The 14,593-nt window shown below is 51.0% G+C and overlaps 2 protein-coding genes across 3 annotated transcripts; one reads left to right on the top strand and one right to left on the bottom strand.

Moving 5' to 3' along the window:
• Nucleotides 1-1,178: 1,178 nt before the first annotated feature.
• LOC116571498 (translation initiation factor IF-2-like) lies at nt 1,179-8,289 on the bottom strand. Its single transcript, XM_032309461.1, has 3 exons — nt 7,632-8,289; nt 6,886-7,590; nt 1,179-4,097 (listed from the first exon to the last, which is right to left on the bottom strand). The coding sequence occupies exons 1-3, from the start codon at nt 8,287-8,289 to the stop codon at nt 4,069-4,071; spliced, it is 1,392 nt and encodes a 463-aa protein (XP_032165352.1). The 3' UTR covers nt 1,179-4,068.
• On the top strand, nt 7,583-13,916 carry TMEM200C (transmembrane protein 200C). 2 transcript variants are annotated; one of them, XM_032310262.1, is made up of 3 exons: nt 7,583-7,975; nt 10,867-11,747; nt 11,889-13,916. In XM_032310262.1, the coding sequence occupies exons 2-3, from the start codon at nt 10,961-10,963 to the stop codon at nt 12,875-12,877; spliced, it is 1,776 nt and encodes a 591-aa protein (XP_032166153.1). In that variant the 5' UTR covers nt 7,583-7,975; nt 10,867-10,960; the 3' UTR covers nt 12,878-13,916. The 2 variants fall into 2 exon arrangements, with proteins under 2 accessions (XP_032166153.1, XP_032166152.1); XM_032310261.1 differs by having other exon boundaries at nt 10,867-13,916.
• Nucleotides 13,917-14,593: the final 677 nt, after the last annotated feature.

Below are 14,593 nucleotides of genomic sequence, written 5' to 3'. Positions count from 1 at the left end.
TCTCTCCCACTCCTCCTGTTTCTGCTCTCTCTCTCTCTGTCAAAGAAATAAATAAAATATATTTTTTTAAAAACTGTAATTTTGGGGCACCTGGGTGGCTCAGTGGGTTAAGCCACTGCCTTCAGCTTGGGTCATAATCTCAGGGTCCTGGGATCGAGCCCCACATTGGGGTCTCTGCTCGGCAGGGAGCCTGCTTCCGTCTGCCTCTCTGCCTACTTGTGATCTCTCTCCCTCTGTCAAATAAATAAAATAAAATATTTTTTAAAAATGTAATATAATTTTCCACATGGCCCTTTGGCTCCTGATGGTCTTGAGTCCCAAACATAAAGATTCCCTGTTCAGTAACTCAGCAGTGGGGATGCTAAAACATTGGGGCGCTATTAGGAATTCACCGCCTGAATTCCTAATAGTGGAGCAAATTGTGGGACTCACGTGATGGTCAAGGTGGCACAGTTGGGAGACTGAGGAAACCCAAGCTAACTTCAAAACATAATTACCCTAGGGGTGCTGAAGCTCCGAACATTAGGGGGTGACAGAGGAGAGGCCAGAGAGCCACTGCCACCTGCCAGGGACTCAGGTGGAACCACAAAGCGATTTGAGGAACATCTGCCTGCCTTTTGGATCTGACCAGAACTTCATAGGTAGCCATTACCCTCCGCTGCATCTCCAGTACCTAACCGTGATGAGGGCTCCATCACTATTCACCATCGTGACCACAACCACTCCCATCTGAATACCACTCTGCCGCCCTCGCTGCCTGTAGCCCAAGAAACACCTATGGTGGTGGCTCCGAGATTTCTCTACGGCACGTGGTTAGGGACAGTATGGTGTGATGAGGAACACTAACATAGCAAGGACTCAGTTGTTGCTACTATATGTTTATTTAGGGGTGGCAGAGGGAATGGGGGACCAGGGCGCCTTTTCTCTACAACTAATCCTCCAACCTGCCACCGATGATCTCATTTCTTCCTCACAACAACCTTAAAAGAGAGGGGTCCTAAATCACCCTTTATAGACAAACAACTACATCCAGACGCTTAAGTCACTTGCTCAGTATCACATGGCTAGAAGGGGCCAAGTTACTGGAGTATAAGTGGTCTTAATCCAAAGGGTAATCCAAGAACAGAGTTATTTGATCTTTTAGAAAGCTGGATGCAGGACTCAAATCCAACAGACTGTTTTTTTTCAATAGATGCATAAACCTGCAAAGTGACCAGGTTTTAACTTGCCTCTTCTATTTGAGCCAAAGACCAGGCTAGCTGCCCTATGTAAGAAGTACATATTTGGCCACAGATGTTATACACCTCTGGGTTCATTACTGAAACTAACAGTTAAAAGCAGACTTCTCCGTGTGTCACGCATGCAGGCTCACATGCACACCAAGATGGAGATGGGGTAGATTCTGGTCCCTTGTCCCTAAAGTGGGAGTCCGGACTAGCGCAGGGTTTCACGGACTTGGCTATGCACACAGGTCATCTGGTTAAAAGGCAGATTATGATTCAGTAGGTTTGGGATGGAGACCCAGATTTTGCATTTCTAGCAAGCTTCCAGGTGATGCGGCTACTGGTCCACAGACCACACCTTGAGGAGAAAGAGCCCAGAGTACCTGAAGGTCCCCTCCAGTTGAAAGCGTCTTGGTAGGTCCACCAATAGCATTCTCGGCCCCTACTCCTGGGGAGGTCATGTCCATTACTGCTCACCTGCCCAGCTCCATACCTTCATTCCACATAGCCACTTAATCCAAATCTCTTCCAGGTCCAGGGTAGGTTCCGCATCCATTAAGTGTTCCTTAACTCGTTGTGTGTGTGTGTGTGTTGTTTTTTTTTTTCTCAGTTATCGTTTTCTTCTAAAGTCCTCTAGCATTAGAGATTTACTCTCTCTTGCCTGGCGTTGCTCACTGATGATTTCTGGATGAAATCTAACTGAATTATAGGCGAGTAAAGCCACATCCTTACTTTCAAATGGTCAGCTTTTTTTTCAGCTCTTCAGTGACATGTTCCTCAGTGGTGACCCTTCCCTGGAGACCCAGTCTAAATGACCCTCTTCCATCTCCTTCTGACCAGTCACAGAGCCCACTTTGAATTTCTTTGTAACACTCGTCAAGTTTTGAAATTGTCTCCCTTGTGTGCTTATTTTCTGTCCACCCCCCTCTAAGAGAGAGGAACTCTGTTCACACTGTTCCCCACTCTATCCTCTGTGCCTAGTAGGTGCTCAAGAAATACCTGTTAAGTGAATAAATGCAGGAATCCAAGAGCTGGGCACACAACAGGTGTTTCAGAAAATGCTTTGTGGATGAGTCAGAGACGTGTCACCCTAGCACCGATCTTAAACTCTAATGTTTCTTTATTTTTGAAAACCACTTCCTTGTCTGTTTCTTCTTTCCTGCTGGGTACCTGCAGCAGCTCACAGCACAATTAATTCTGAAAGAAGATCAGACATGTGAGCTCCTATTAGCTCTCAGTAGGACAAGTCCATCTCTCCATAGTGCTTGTAGATGATAAGAAATAACAGGAGGGACCTGAGTGTGGACATTTAGGATACCTTTGGGGAATGGAGGGCAAATTTAGCCGTCGGCTGTCTGCGGCTATTCCACCGATGGAGCCCTCTCTGCCAACCCCTTTCCTAGCTCAGCTTTGATCTGCTCTCAGGCCTGCCAACGCACCCCAGTTTCTCATCTGAGACCTCAATTACTTTATAAGACATACCATCTAGCTTTGATAGGGTACATGGAAAATGGTAGAAAACGCAGGCTGGTAGGGGAAAATGGAATGTACAAAAATGAACTCACTTATTAGAGAAAACAACCCTGGTCGGTCTCTAATCGAGAGCATGGTGATTTGTTTTTGTTTTATTTTTGATGGAGCCTGGTGATCTGTAATGTTGAGAATGATGGAGGCTGAAAGCGGAGTGCAGTCTGCTCTCGCCACGCGTCATCTCTCCAGGACGGAGGGAGAGGCCCCCATCTGACCGGCTCTAAGGAGGGTGCTGGAGACTCTTCCTCATTTCCTTTCCTCTGTAGTGAAAGCTTCTGGGCTTGAACTCTTTGACACCATTCAGAAACATAAGAAAGGGCTTGATCATGACCTTGACGCTAGCATGAATTTACTACCCTGCTTCCAAGCTGAAGTTCTTGAAAGTGCTGCCGAGTTCTGTGTCTCAGATGTTCCCCCACGGGCCCCGGGAGTGGAGCTGGAGGTGAGTGCCCATCCCTCCTGCAGGGCGGGCTTCCACGGGCAAGGGCTAGAAACAGGAACATGGAACTTGGAACAGTGAGAAAACCCAAGGCCGAGAGCTGCCTGGCTATAGAAAAGCTGCCCTTGCACTTCCAAGTGCTCTTGCTCCATCTAGGCTCTGCTCATGTCTTTCTGCCTCTCCTGTTCCAAAAGAAATCCAGTAAGGCTGTAATGTACTGTTGCAGCTCCCATTTTCTTTCAGACTCTCTCATCCCTTACATGTGCCATGAAAACATCTGTGAGGCTACCAAGGGATGTTGTGTTGGAGTTGCAGATAAAGGACGGGAGGCCCAGTTAAATCTGAATTTCCCATCCACAACAAATCGTTTTTAGGTTTATGCTCCATGCAATATTTTTATTTGTGAAATCTATTGCCTAGTTTATTGCTTTTTTTGGGGGGGGGGTCCTGCTTTTTCCTGTCATGTTGCTCATCCTAGCAGAGTATGAAGCCATGAGAGAAGAAGAGGAATTTTATGTTCTGTGTTCAACCTTGGGATAAACAGGTTCCTTCTTCTGTTGTCGAGATGCCAGAAATCAGCTTGAGAGTCCTTTCGGTGAGAGCCTCCACCCTTCAGGCTGAAGAATGTTCTCTTGGTTGTGTTTTCACAGACTTCGAATTTGACTGCAAAGTGACATGAGTTTGATAGCTGGGTTCTCCGGCAGAGTGAAATGAAAGGGCCCTGGCCAGCCACACAGTCAGGAGAGCAGCAATGGAGAGAGTGTTCTCATCCTCCTGGGCGGTGGGGCTTTGGTGAGAGGCACTGGGCCTCTGCCCCACAGACAGGCAGCACAGCTCAATCAAGGCAGCTGATTCCATGACCCCCTTCCAGACAGATTAAGTGCGGGTACGGTCCCAAGTGGATCCTGATGAATAGGAACAGAATGGGAGAGTGAGGAAAACAAGCTGGGAGAGGACCTTAGGTCTAACAAGATTGAAAGCTAAATTTAATACGTGTTTACCACGTGCTTGGCATTAGTTTACAGGAACTTTGTTTATCCTCACAAAAATGCCGTGAGGTAGGGATTAGTGTCGCTGTCTCAGTTACAGATGAGGAAACGGGAGGCAGGTAAGAGTAAGTCACTCACTTAGTTAAATGAAGTAGCTAGTTAGTGAAGGATACAAACTTGTTCCAGAACCCACTAAACTAAACCTCCTCTGTTTGGGGACCAAGCAGTCTGTGAGAGTGGGGCTTGCGGAGAGGACGTCATTGCTGAGCTGTTGAGACAAGCCAACCCTTTCCCCCCTGCAGGCTCCTGGAGACCCGAGAAACCTGGGTGGACCCCTGGCTGCCGGCCACCGGGCTCCCCCTTGGCAGTGCTGACAGCCCAGGCTGGGGAGCCGGACCGTGTTAAAGAAATGATCAGGGGAAGCAAATGGGTTGTGAATAAATTATGAAACTGAAAAAAAATGACATAAGGGGGCGCCTGGGTGGCTCAGTGGGTTAAGCCACTGCCTTCGGCTCAGGTCATGATCCCAGGGTCCTGGGATCGAGTCCCGCATCGGGCTCTCTGCTCAGCAGGGAGTCTGCTTCCTCCTTTCTCTCTCTGCCTGCCTCTCTGCCTACTTGTGATCTCTCTCTGTCAAATAAATAAATAAATTCTTTAAAAAAAAAATGACATAAGGATTGTTTTTAAGAAAGAGCAAATGAAAAAAGTGTCAGGTCACAGTTTAATCCAACCAAATGAAGCTCATCTTTTCCTCTTCTTTTTTCCCCTAACGCCTTCATTGCTCTCCTGCTACAGCATGTTCCAAATGTTGTCCTGAGCTCCGAGTTCTCAAGACACTAATGAATAATCACGATTAGGTAGTCTTAGCCCTTTAGCCCTTAGCAGGGACTCAGTATCCCAGAATCCCAGAAATCATTCCAACTGAAATGGCCAGTGAAATCAGAAGGAATATAAGTCGGTGAGGGGGTTCAAATAAAATAACTCTATGTTACTCAGAAACCCCTAGAAATATATGTTGAAACTGTATTATTACAGAGAGGATAAAGGACTCTGCTGGAAACAGACGGATCTGATTTCCTCTGATACCCTGAGCTAAAAACAGAGAAAATTATTGAAGGTGGTAACGCTCAGGTTAAATAGTTCAGAGTTTCAGAGCGCTCATTTTGGAAGGACACCTCTAGGTAATAAACCATGAATCTTATTGTAGTCATCAACATAAAAACAAACAAACAAACAAAAAACCTAGCTATGTCCAAGTCCTCTTTGTCTAGAAAAGGATTCTTTTCTTCTCCAGATCCCTCAAGTGAGTTTTAAATGTGCAAACAATAACTATAATTTATGCAGAAATTAGAAACTGTTAATGACTTAATCTCTCTAAAATCCTAAGGAAGTTCTGCAATATTATTATCTTTATACAGATCGGCAAACAGAGGCCCACAGAGGAGGGGAGGTGCCACCCATGGTCCCTGGCAGCCAGCTGTGTAATGAAATGAGATCTCAGATCTGGTCTCTGTACAAAACACCAGATTATTATTGAGATTCGAGAAATCTGGAAGCTTAGAGCCAAAAAACCTTTACGGATTACAGCTAGACCTAGTTATTTCTCCTTTGCAGTGATTTCTTTAAAAGGAAACAATCCAATGTGTAATTTAAAACTTTCCCTTTATATGGCTTGTTTTCCAGCAATTATAATCTGGGCAGCAATAGAAAGGTGGAAAAAGATGGGTTCTGAACACCCTGATCCTCATCCAGATTCGTTATCCGCTTGAAAAGCGTGACAGAGGTCACCTTTCCAACAGGCAGGTGCAGGGTTTCCTTTTAGGAAACATTTCTCCTTCATGCCTTCCCATCTCCTCACCATCTCCATCTCCACCTCATACAACATGGCCCACAGTTACATCACTGGACCTGCAAATGTTTTTGGCCTTATTGTTCTTTTTGAAAAGTGCATGCTTGTGTTTTAAAGACAAGTGAAGGATGTGTGTATTAAGGAGGAACAATCTTGTAACTGGAACTGTGGCCGGCAAAGCCCTCCTGTGTGGGTTCAGTGGATCCTTAGACAGCAAAACTCAGCACAGACAACACCCACTCCACACCACCGTCACAAGATTTCAGTCTGCACCCCAAAGTTCACACAGCACTTGTTTCCTCCGCTCTTTTCTCGCTTTCGGAATTCCTGAATCCCGGCTGCCTCACTTCAATAGATAATTAAAATCTTTCTTACTTTCTCAATACTCCGTGGGGAAATTCCACTTTGAAATTCTCTTTGCCCTGTCATGTTTACTCTACAGTTCGGAGGACAGGGATGAGCTAGGAAACAAGATCTTTCTCTCTCCACCTCGCGCATTTTTAAAATGACGTAGGGAGTTTGGACATCCTCCCTACCCTCACCTCCCCCTCTTTGATCCTAACCCTGATTCCTGGAGAATCATACTTTTCCTTTTAGCGCCTGCTGATTACCGCACGGGGTGGGAGGCAGAGGGGCTGCCCAAGGAAGCTCCCCGGAGCCCATTCTAATCTCCGCGGAGCCCTAGCTGCCCCGCGTGCCGGGGAGACGCCGCGGTCCCGGGGAGGCCGGTCACAAAGCCCGGCTGGGCTGGGGCGCGAGGGCATCAGACGCTGGCGGCCCCGCGGCCCGCGGTGAGCGCCGCGCGGCGGGGGCGGCTCTGCTCCGCGGGCCCGAGTTCGCTGGGGGACAACTTACTGTGCTCGCTGTGCGTCCACACCGCAAACTCCCAAGAGGGAGGGGGAGAAGCAGCCCAGGCTGCGTCGTGTCCGAGAGTGGAGGCAACAAAAGAGGAGAGGGAAGAGGGAGGACAGGAGGGCAGGAGGGCGGGAGGGCGGGAGACGCGGGCGCTGACCCCTCTCGCGCCCCAGAGCGCCCCTCGGACGCTGACGGGCAGATCCTCCGGGAGTGCCGGCCCTTCCTTTGGGCGCCCTCCGGCCCGCTGCTCAGACAGGTAGTTGGAGGGAAAAGAACAAAGCTCCCGGCCAAGGCGGGCGGCGGTCCCGGGGCGCCCCGGGGGCGGGGTAGGCCGAGGCCGAGGTGCGCCCCGCCGGCTTCCCCGCCCCCCGCCCCCCGCCACACTTCGCCCCCCCCCCCCCCCAGCGCCTCCCGGTCCTCGGGGAAGCGGTTCCCCCGAAGGCACTGGCGGCGGGCTGCGGAGGAAGTGAAGGGGGGGAGCGCGGGGAGGCCGGCGCGGAGTGGGGTGGGGGGGGAGCAGCGCCGTGGAGGAGGCGGGGGGCGGGGCGGGGGGCGGGTGCGCCCCCGAGCAGCAGAGTCGGGCCGGGTACCGACTGCCATCCTGCCGCAATTTCCCTGTGTCATGGCTCCGGTCTCTTAGCAACAGCCGCGAGTCCGGCCGCCCCGAGCCGCGCCAGGCGCTGCCGCCGCCGCCGCCACCGCGGGCTCAACTCCACCCGGCGGAGCCCGGCGCGCCGCAGCCGCACAAAAGAGGCGCTGGGGCCGGCCCGGGAGCGCCGCGGCAGGGCTCGCGCGGAGGCGCAGGAGGAGCGGCGGCGGGGAGGTCGGCTCCGAGGCAGGATGCGGGCAGCGGAGGACCTGACACTTCTTGGAAACTCTTGGAAATGGCTCCCGCCACAGCCGCGGAGGGGGCTGCGAACCTGGGGCGGGCGCTCGCCCCCGCTGGGCTGCTGAGCCGCGCTCTCCTGGTGGGCCCCGAGGCGCTGTCCCTGCGCCCCGCCGTCGGCTCGGGCTGAAAAAGTTTCTCCATGGTTCCTTTGTGTCGCCCGAGCGCCCGTTCGCCGCCCCGGAGCTGCCCCAGCCTTCCCGGGTAAGTGAGCGATATTGTTTGCTTATAGTGCTGCCATTTTGAGCAATTCTGTGAGTACTCGGCCCCCGAGCTGCCCCTCCCCAGCCCTGCGGCCCCGAGCCCGGGTCCCCCGGGCTGCTGCAGCTCCGGCAGCGTCGTTTTCCTGGGCGGGCTGCATGGGATGCGCTGCCCAGGAAAAGCGAGCTCAGGATTGCCCTCACTTCGCTCCTGCCTGTGTTCTTTCCAGAGGCGGACTCCCAGCTGCTGCGCTCATGTGACTCCAACATAAATAAGCAGACCAAATAGCAGGGCAAGGGGTTCGCTGTTCTGCCCATTAGGGAGTGGGGGGTCGAGGACCTGCACTGAGTCCCGGGCAGGGCAGGGCGCTCCCAGCCTGTGGGCTGGGAGCCTCAGACACCGAGTGGGGCTTAATCCATTATGAGCCGAGAACTTGAATGTCTCTCTTGGAAGCAGTTGTATTTTTAGACATCCCTCCTTTGCTTCCCCCATCCTCCATTTCTTAACCACGGAAAGACCGGCACCAGGCAGTAAATTGCGAGGGCAGCCAACCTCGACTGCCAAGTTTGTTTCCCTTCATTATGTATAAAGAAAAGCCTCAAAGGTGGGTCTTCCTTGCCATCTGACTTTTGTCAGTATTTCAGGTCAGATGACAATACATTATAAAGGAGTTCAGCCTTAAAGGGAGCTGAAAGAATAATAAACTAGGGAGTTAATTACTAGCTATTAAACTAATTTTAAGATCTGTAAACGATTGTTGAAATCCATTCCAGTTTTCCTGATGTGCTGTCTCCCCAGAGCCAAGGCTGTCTTACTGAGGAGACATACATGTGGGTGCCTTCTTTCCCAAAGATGCTCAGCACCCTGGTATACCTTATCAGTGCCCAAGAAAATGTTAGCCCTTCTCTCTTCTGGGAGAGCTACCCGGCCAACTGAGTCTAGGTTTCTTTCTAAAATGTCTGGCTCCTGAATCCTTAAAATGACTGCAGATCTCCAGATTATTGCATTAAAGATACTACAGTCTAGGGATCACTTAAAACAGCAGTCTCTGTGTTACAACTACACAATAAATGTGCTTATTTTGGGGGATGACAGATGAACAGTAGCTACTTTTTTTTTTTTTTTTACAATCTGTTTGTACTTACTGGTGCAGCCTCTTCTTGAAACAAAATTTTAAAGGCTTATAGATGTATTCTCTCTACTAACCCCTCTCTAACCTACCTCGTATTTCTCTTTACTGAAAACCAACTAAGTTCCAAGGAGACATTGACTCGCAAACATTGTAAAGAACTGATTACTGTCTGCTTTGCCTCCAGCGGAGAAAAGATTCTGCCTATATTGATATAATGGAGGGGATCAAGGGCCAAAGCTCTTTAGCCAGGCAACAATTAAAAGCAAAATTCTTCCTAAGTAATCCCACATTTTCAAAGGGTAATTTATTCTAAAACATGAATTATTTCATAAAGGATAAAATACCAAAAGGCTTGTGAGTGATATCTGAGCCTTTCAAATTCATACAATGCCCTTAATTTTAACATCTCTATTATAGGAGGGAACACAACCAATGGAACAGAAAATGTTTTACTCTGGGGATCCAGCAGGATTGAAATTTTTAGAAGCTCACAGATATTAACAAGGACGCATCTGTGCATTTACCTACAGGGCTTTATTATAAACGACTAAACTTCCTATAGGATAGTGCATTGATTGTTGCCACCCTCCCTTTCTAAAAATGACCTCATGAGAGAAAGATGAAGAAAACAAGCTCTCACTTGGGGGAGATGTCATTCTACAAATCATGATTATTATGTAGACTGCTATACCTAGTTAATTGCCTTCTCATTTGAATATGAGGATTCTGAAGAGTGCTTTTGGCACATTAATAAGGGGTCAGAAAGCTCTTATGGTAGAGTGGCTTTTTCCCCCCCTTTTCTTTTCTTTTAAGATTGTAATTTTCCCACAGAAGGTGGGGGGAGATCTTTCTTTTAGAGATTCTAGGGGACTTCTCAAAGTCCCTGATGAGATTTAGCACAGGATACCTTTAAGGGAGTTCCTCTGAGGGAGGAGAGGAGGCCAGAAGGAAGAGCTCAGTTACATAACCAGTTACCTAAAACTAAATATTCCACCCCAAGAAGCTGTCCAGATGTTGCAAAAGAGAGATGAGGGGAAATGCTGCTTGCCTTTAGCTGTAGGAACAGGAGTAGGTGGGAGACAACTTTGTGAAGGGATTTATTGCCAGAAGACTGATGTAGTTCTGGTGTTCTCCCCGAAATGAACTCTCTATTAATTATCTGCAGTAAATAAGCCGTCTGCCTGCCAGTATGTGACCTTTAATTTTCATCCAGTGGTGGAAATTGCTTTTGTCATTATAAAACAGTAACTTTTGTGACTGTTTTGGTGACTTTGGGCTAAACATTGACAAATTCCTCTGCTTAGAGACTTGAACCTCCTGTACAGCTCCCTCGGGCAATCTTCTGATTCCCATAGGAATAGGACAAAGGGAAAAAGGCTTTTGCCAGGAAAGTCCTCAACCACCACTTTTGAGTCCCCACCTTTGGTTTCTACTAATGGTCAGCACTCCTTCGGCTGCCAGCTGGGAGGATTTGAAATCAGCAATGCTGGAATATCACCTACAGAATGTGTGTGGGAAGGTGGTGGGGGGGAGAAGGAGTTCTCTCAAATTGTTTTATGACCTCCTATCAAAGACTGCAACAGCGTTTCTGGGCCCTGATCCGTCCACCCCACCCCCCTGGTCCCTGCGGCCGGCACCTCACTTAGTGGGTAGCCCTGGGGTGGCACACATGTGGTGGGACCTGGGAGCGGGACGTTTGCAGAGCGTGGGATGTTGCTGCAGCCAAGCCTATACCCTCTCACTGTCTTCCTCTGCTTTGCAGCAGGAGGAGGTGGCGGAGCAGCTAGTGGACAGCTGGCGCCCCCACTACACAAGCCTCTGCCACAGAGACTAGCCCCGCAGGGCTCTGGCTCACCATGATAGCCACCGGCGGCCTCCTGAGGATTTCCGCCAGAAAGCAGGATCCCCTCCGCCCCCCAACCCAGGTCCCCAAGCGCAAGCGGAAAGCCAAGAAAAGGCGCAAGAACGATGTGGTGGTGGTGAAAGGCAAGCTAAAGCTGTGCTCCATCTCGGGGCTCATTGCCCTCTGCGGGATCCTGGTGTTGCTGGTGGGCATAGCCATGGCGGTCGTGGGCTACTGGCCCAAGGCCAACGGGACCAACAGGGAAGGGGGTAAGCAGCTGCCACCCGCAGGCAGCGGCCACCGCGCCCCGACCACGGCCAATAGCAGCGGCAGTGGCAGCAAAAACCGGTCCAGGAACCACCTGGGGGCTCCGGGGGGTGTCAACTCGAGTTTGGTGGGCGCGCCCCGGAGCACACCTCCCGCGCGGTCCGCCGGCCCTTCGTCCTCTTCCACGTCTGTGGGTTTCTTCTTCCGCATCTTCTCCGGGTACCTGCACTCTGACAAACTCAAGGTCTTCGGGCCCCTCATTATGGGCATCGGCATCTTCCTCTTCATCTGCGCCAACGCGGTGCTCCACGAGAACCGAGACAAGAAGACCAAGATCATCAACCTGCGGGACCTCTACTCCACCGTCATCGACGTGCACAGTCTCCGCGCCAAAGACCTGGCTGCCGCCGCGGCTGCAGCCGCTGCCGCCGCCTCCTCGTCCTCCGCCCCCGCTTCGGCGCCCACCGGGGCCCCGCCGCTCAACGGCTTCCTCAGCTACGTGCAGTCGCGGGGCCTGGAGCTGAAGCCCGGGAGCTGCGGCGGCAGCGCGGGGGACGCCTTCGGGGCGGGGGCGATGCTGGCCAGGGGCTCCTGGCCCCACCCCGCCGCGCTGGGCGGGGGGGGCGGCGGGGCCAAGGGCGCCGCGTCCCCGCCGGACCTGGCCTCGTCCCCGCGCTGCCCGCGGGAGCCCCCGAGCCTGGCGGAGGCCGTGTACAGCATCTACCGCGAGCGCTCGGGCGTGGCCAGCCGTCGCCGGGCCGCCGCCGCTGCCGCCGCCGCGGTGGCCGCTGCCGCCGCCGCCACCGCGGCCGCCAGCAGCAGCGGCAGCCCGGCGCCCTGCAGCCCACCCGAGAGCTGGGGGCGCCAGAGCACCGCCAGCTCCCTCGTGGGCTCCTCGGTGAGCGCCTTCGCGCTGCTACCCTTGCAAGGGGACCGCGACGGGGACGGGGATGGCGCCGGGGATGGGGACGGGGACGCGGAAGGCGCGAGCTGCAGCTGGCAGAGGCCGCCTGGGGAACGTGGCTCCCGAGAGATTCCGCGGAGCGAGCTCGACCTGAGCTTGACCGACCTCCGTGGTGCCCCGGGCGGCTCGCGCTGGGCGCCCAGAGAGCTGGAGGAGCCCGAGGGCGCGGCGGCGGCGCACACCGCCAGGGGGCAGGGTGGCCGCCTGCCCAGGACCGGCAGGTATGCGGCCCTGCGGCGCCGCAGCACCAGCGGGCTCCCGGACTACAGAGCGCCAATGTCCCCCGAGCCCCCGCCCTCCCCGGGCAGCGCGGAGCTGGACTCGAGCCTTCTGGCCAAAGCTGCCTCCCCCTCCCGGTCCCTGCGGCTGGAGGACTCGCCCCCTGCCAGGCCGGACTCGCCGAGCTCCCAGTCGGATGACCCATCCTGCTGCAATAAGGGCTACACCCCACTGCGGGAGGCTGGCACCTCTTTGGAATCGGTTGTGGAAGCAGTAGCCAGTAAAAGTCCAGACTGTGAGGTCCCCACGGCCCCGGGGGCGCAGCAGAGGCCCCCCGAGGATCCCAGCCAAGGGCCACCCACGGGCCAGTCACCTCAGCCGGTGCAGAGGCAGTTTACAAACAAGGAGAAACTCTTCATGATTTCCCGGTCTCATGCCATAGGGGTAGAGGATGGAGAACTGGAAAGTACTGGCATTTAGGAAAAGAAGGAGCGAGGGGAGGGGGGTAGTGGTGGGCAAAGGAATCAGAGGATTGGGGGAATGCCCACTTGAATCCGTGAATTTAACATTTCCCTATTTCCTTGTGGACTTACCCGAGGAAATCATCCAATACCCAAAGAGCTGCAGAATGTTATCCCTGAAATGCGTTCACAAGATTCCTGTAGATAACTCCAAGCAATTTTTTTTAAAAAGCAAACTAGTCTTTTATGTCCGATGGTGATTGTATGTTCCATGAAAACCAAATGTATTAAAAGGTCAGCAATCTAGTTCATTAGATGAAATTCTCTTAATTTTCTTAGGATCAAAATAATATATTTTTTTGACAGTAACTGTGCACTTTACTCCAACTTTTTCCTCCCCCTCATTTTCCTCACCCTGTCCTGTGCCTCTGGTTTTGTCCATAGCTGCTTGTGAATGACAAGCTTTCCTTCTCTTGTGCTTTTGTGGAGCATGGAAGGGTTTGTCGAAGTTCTTTGAGAACTGCCCTTACTCAATGAAGTCAAAGCCAGAAGCAAGAGTCTGTCAGGAAAGAGCACTTTTCCTTGCCCTGCCCTATTCTGCTCCAACAGCTCAAAGGCCTCTTTATTTTTTAAAAGGGTATTTACATTTTGCTACTAGGGTGTTTAATGGAGGAGGGGATGGGCATCATCTAGATGGATTGTTACATTCCTAAATTCACTATATCAAGTACACAATATTGAGTATTATCACACCTGTGTTGCAAATAGCATTATTTAAAAAAAAACTTTTTTTAATAAAAGAAGTTTCCAAACAAACAGTTAAATATAATATCGCTTCATTTTGCCTTGGAACTATTGCCTCTAATACACATCAAACATTTAACAGTTCAGCTGGTAAATCTAAAATATTATGCTATGACACTATACTATGATTGTAGCTGTCCTCCCCCAATGCGCTCAGTGCTATCATGACTCTATCCATTTACAGAAGATTTTTAATTTTTAAACATAGGGTAGTATTGAACATTTGGGAGTTTCTCTTTCAAATAGAATGAAACATTAAATAAATAGTAATTTTCTTTTTCTTTTTTTTTTTAAAGATTTTATTTATTTATTTGAGAGAGAGACAGTGAGAGAGAACATGAGAGGCGAGAAGGTCAGAGGGAGAAGCAGACTCCCCGTGGAGCTGGGAGCCCAATGCGGGACTCGATCCCGGGACTCCAGGACCGTGACCTAAGCCAAAGGCAGTTGCTCAACCAACTGAGCCACCCAGGTGCCCATAAATAGTAATTTTCTATAATACTTCTAAGTTTTACCTCAAAGTATTAATTTACAGAGCACCAGGCTTAATGGCCCCTTTTCATCCTCTTGGATTTGACTTACTTGGTTTTGATTTTAAGTTCATGATCTTGAATCCATGGCCTACATAGGCTGAAAAGGTAATGTTTTAATAATTTGGTAGATGGGTTACACACTTGGTTTTACTGAAAGTCAATTAGTTACTCTTCAAGAACAGTAAAGAAGGTACGTTCTGATCCCCTCTTCCTTTGAATGTGAGGGCTAAGAACCTCGAGGGTGCTATTACTTTCTTTTGACCATTTGGGCATGAGGCTATCATTGTAGGACGCTCAAATACTGATTTTAAAGGAAAACCAGCCAAAGATGTGGTCATGTCAGTCCCCATGGATGAAGCAATGGGTCTAGTGGGAAGAGTGCAGATTCAGGGCTGAAGCTA

The sequence above is a fragment of the Mustela erminea genome, chromosome 13 (genome assembly GCF_009829155.1).
Source record: "Mustela erminea isolate mMusErm1 chromosome 13, mMusErm1.Pri, whole genome shotgun sequence".
Classification (NCBI taxonomy): Eukaryota; Metazoa; Chordata; class Mammalia; order Carnivora; family Mustelidae; genus Mustela; species Mustela erminea.
The sequence above is the reverse complement of the archived record's forward strand: the minus strand, read 5'-3'. Positions and strand labels throughout refer to the sequence as shown.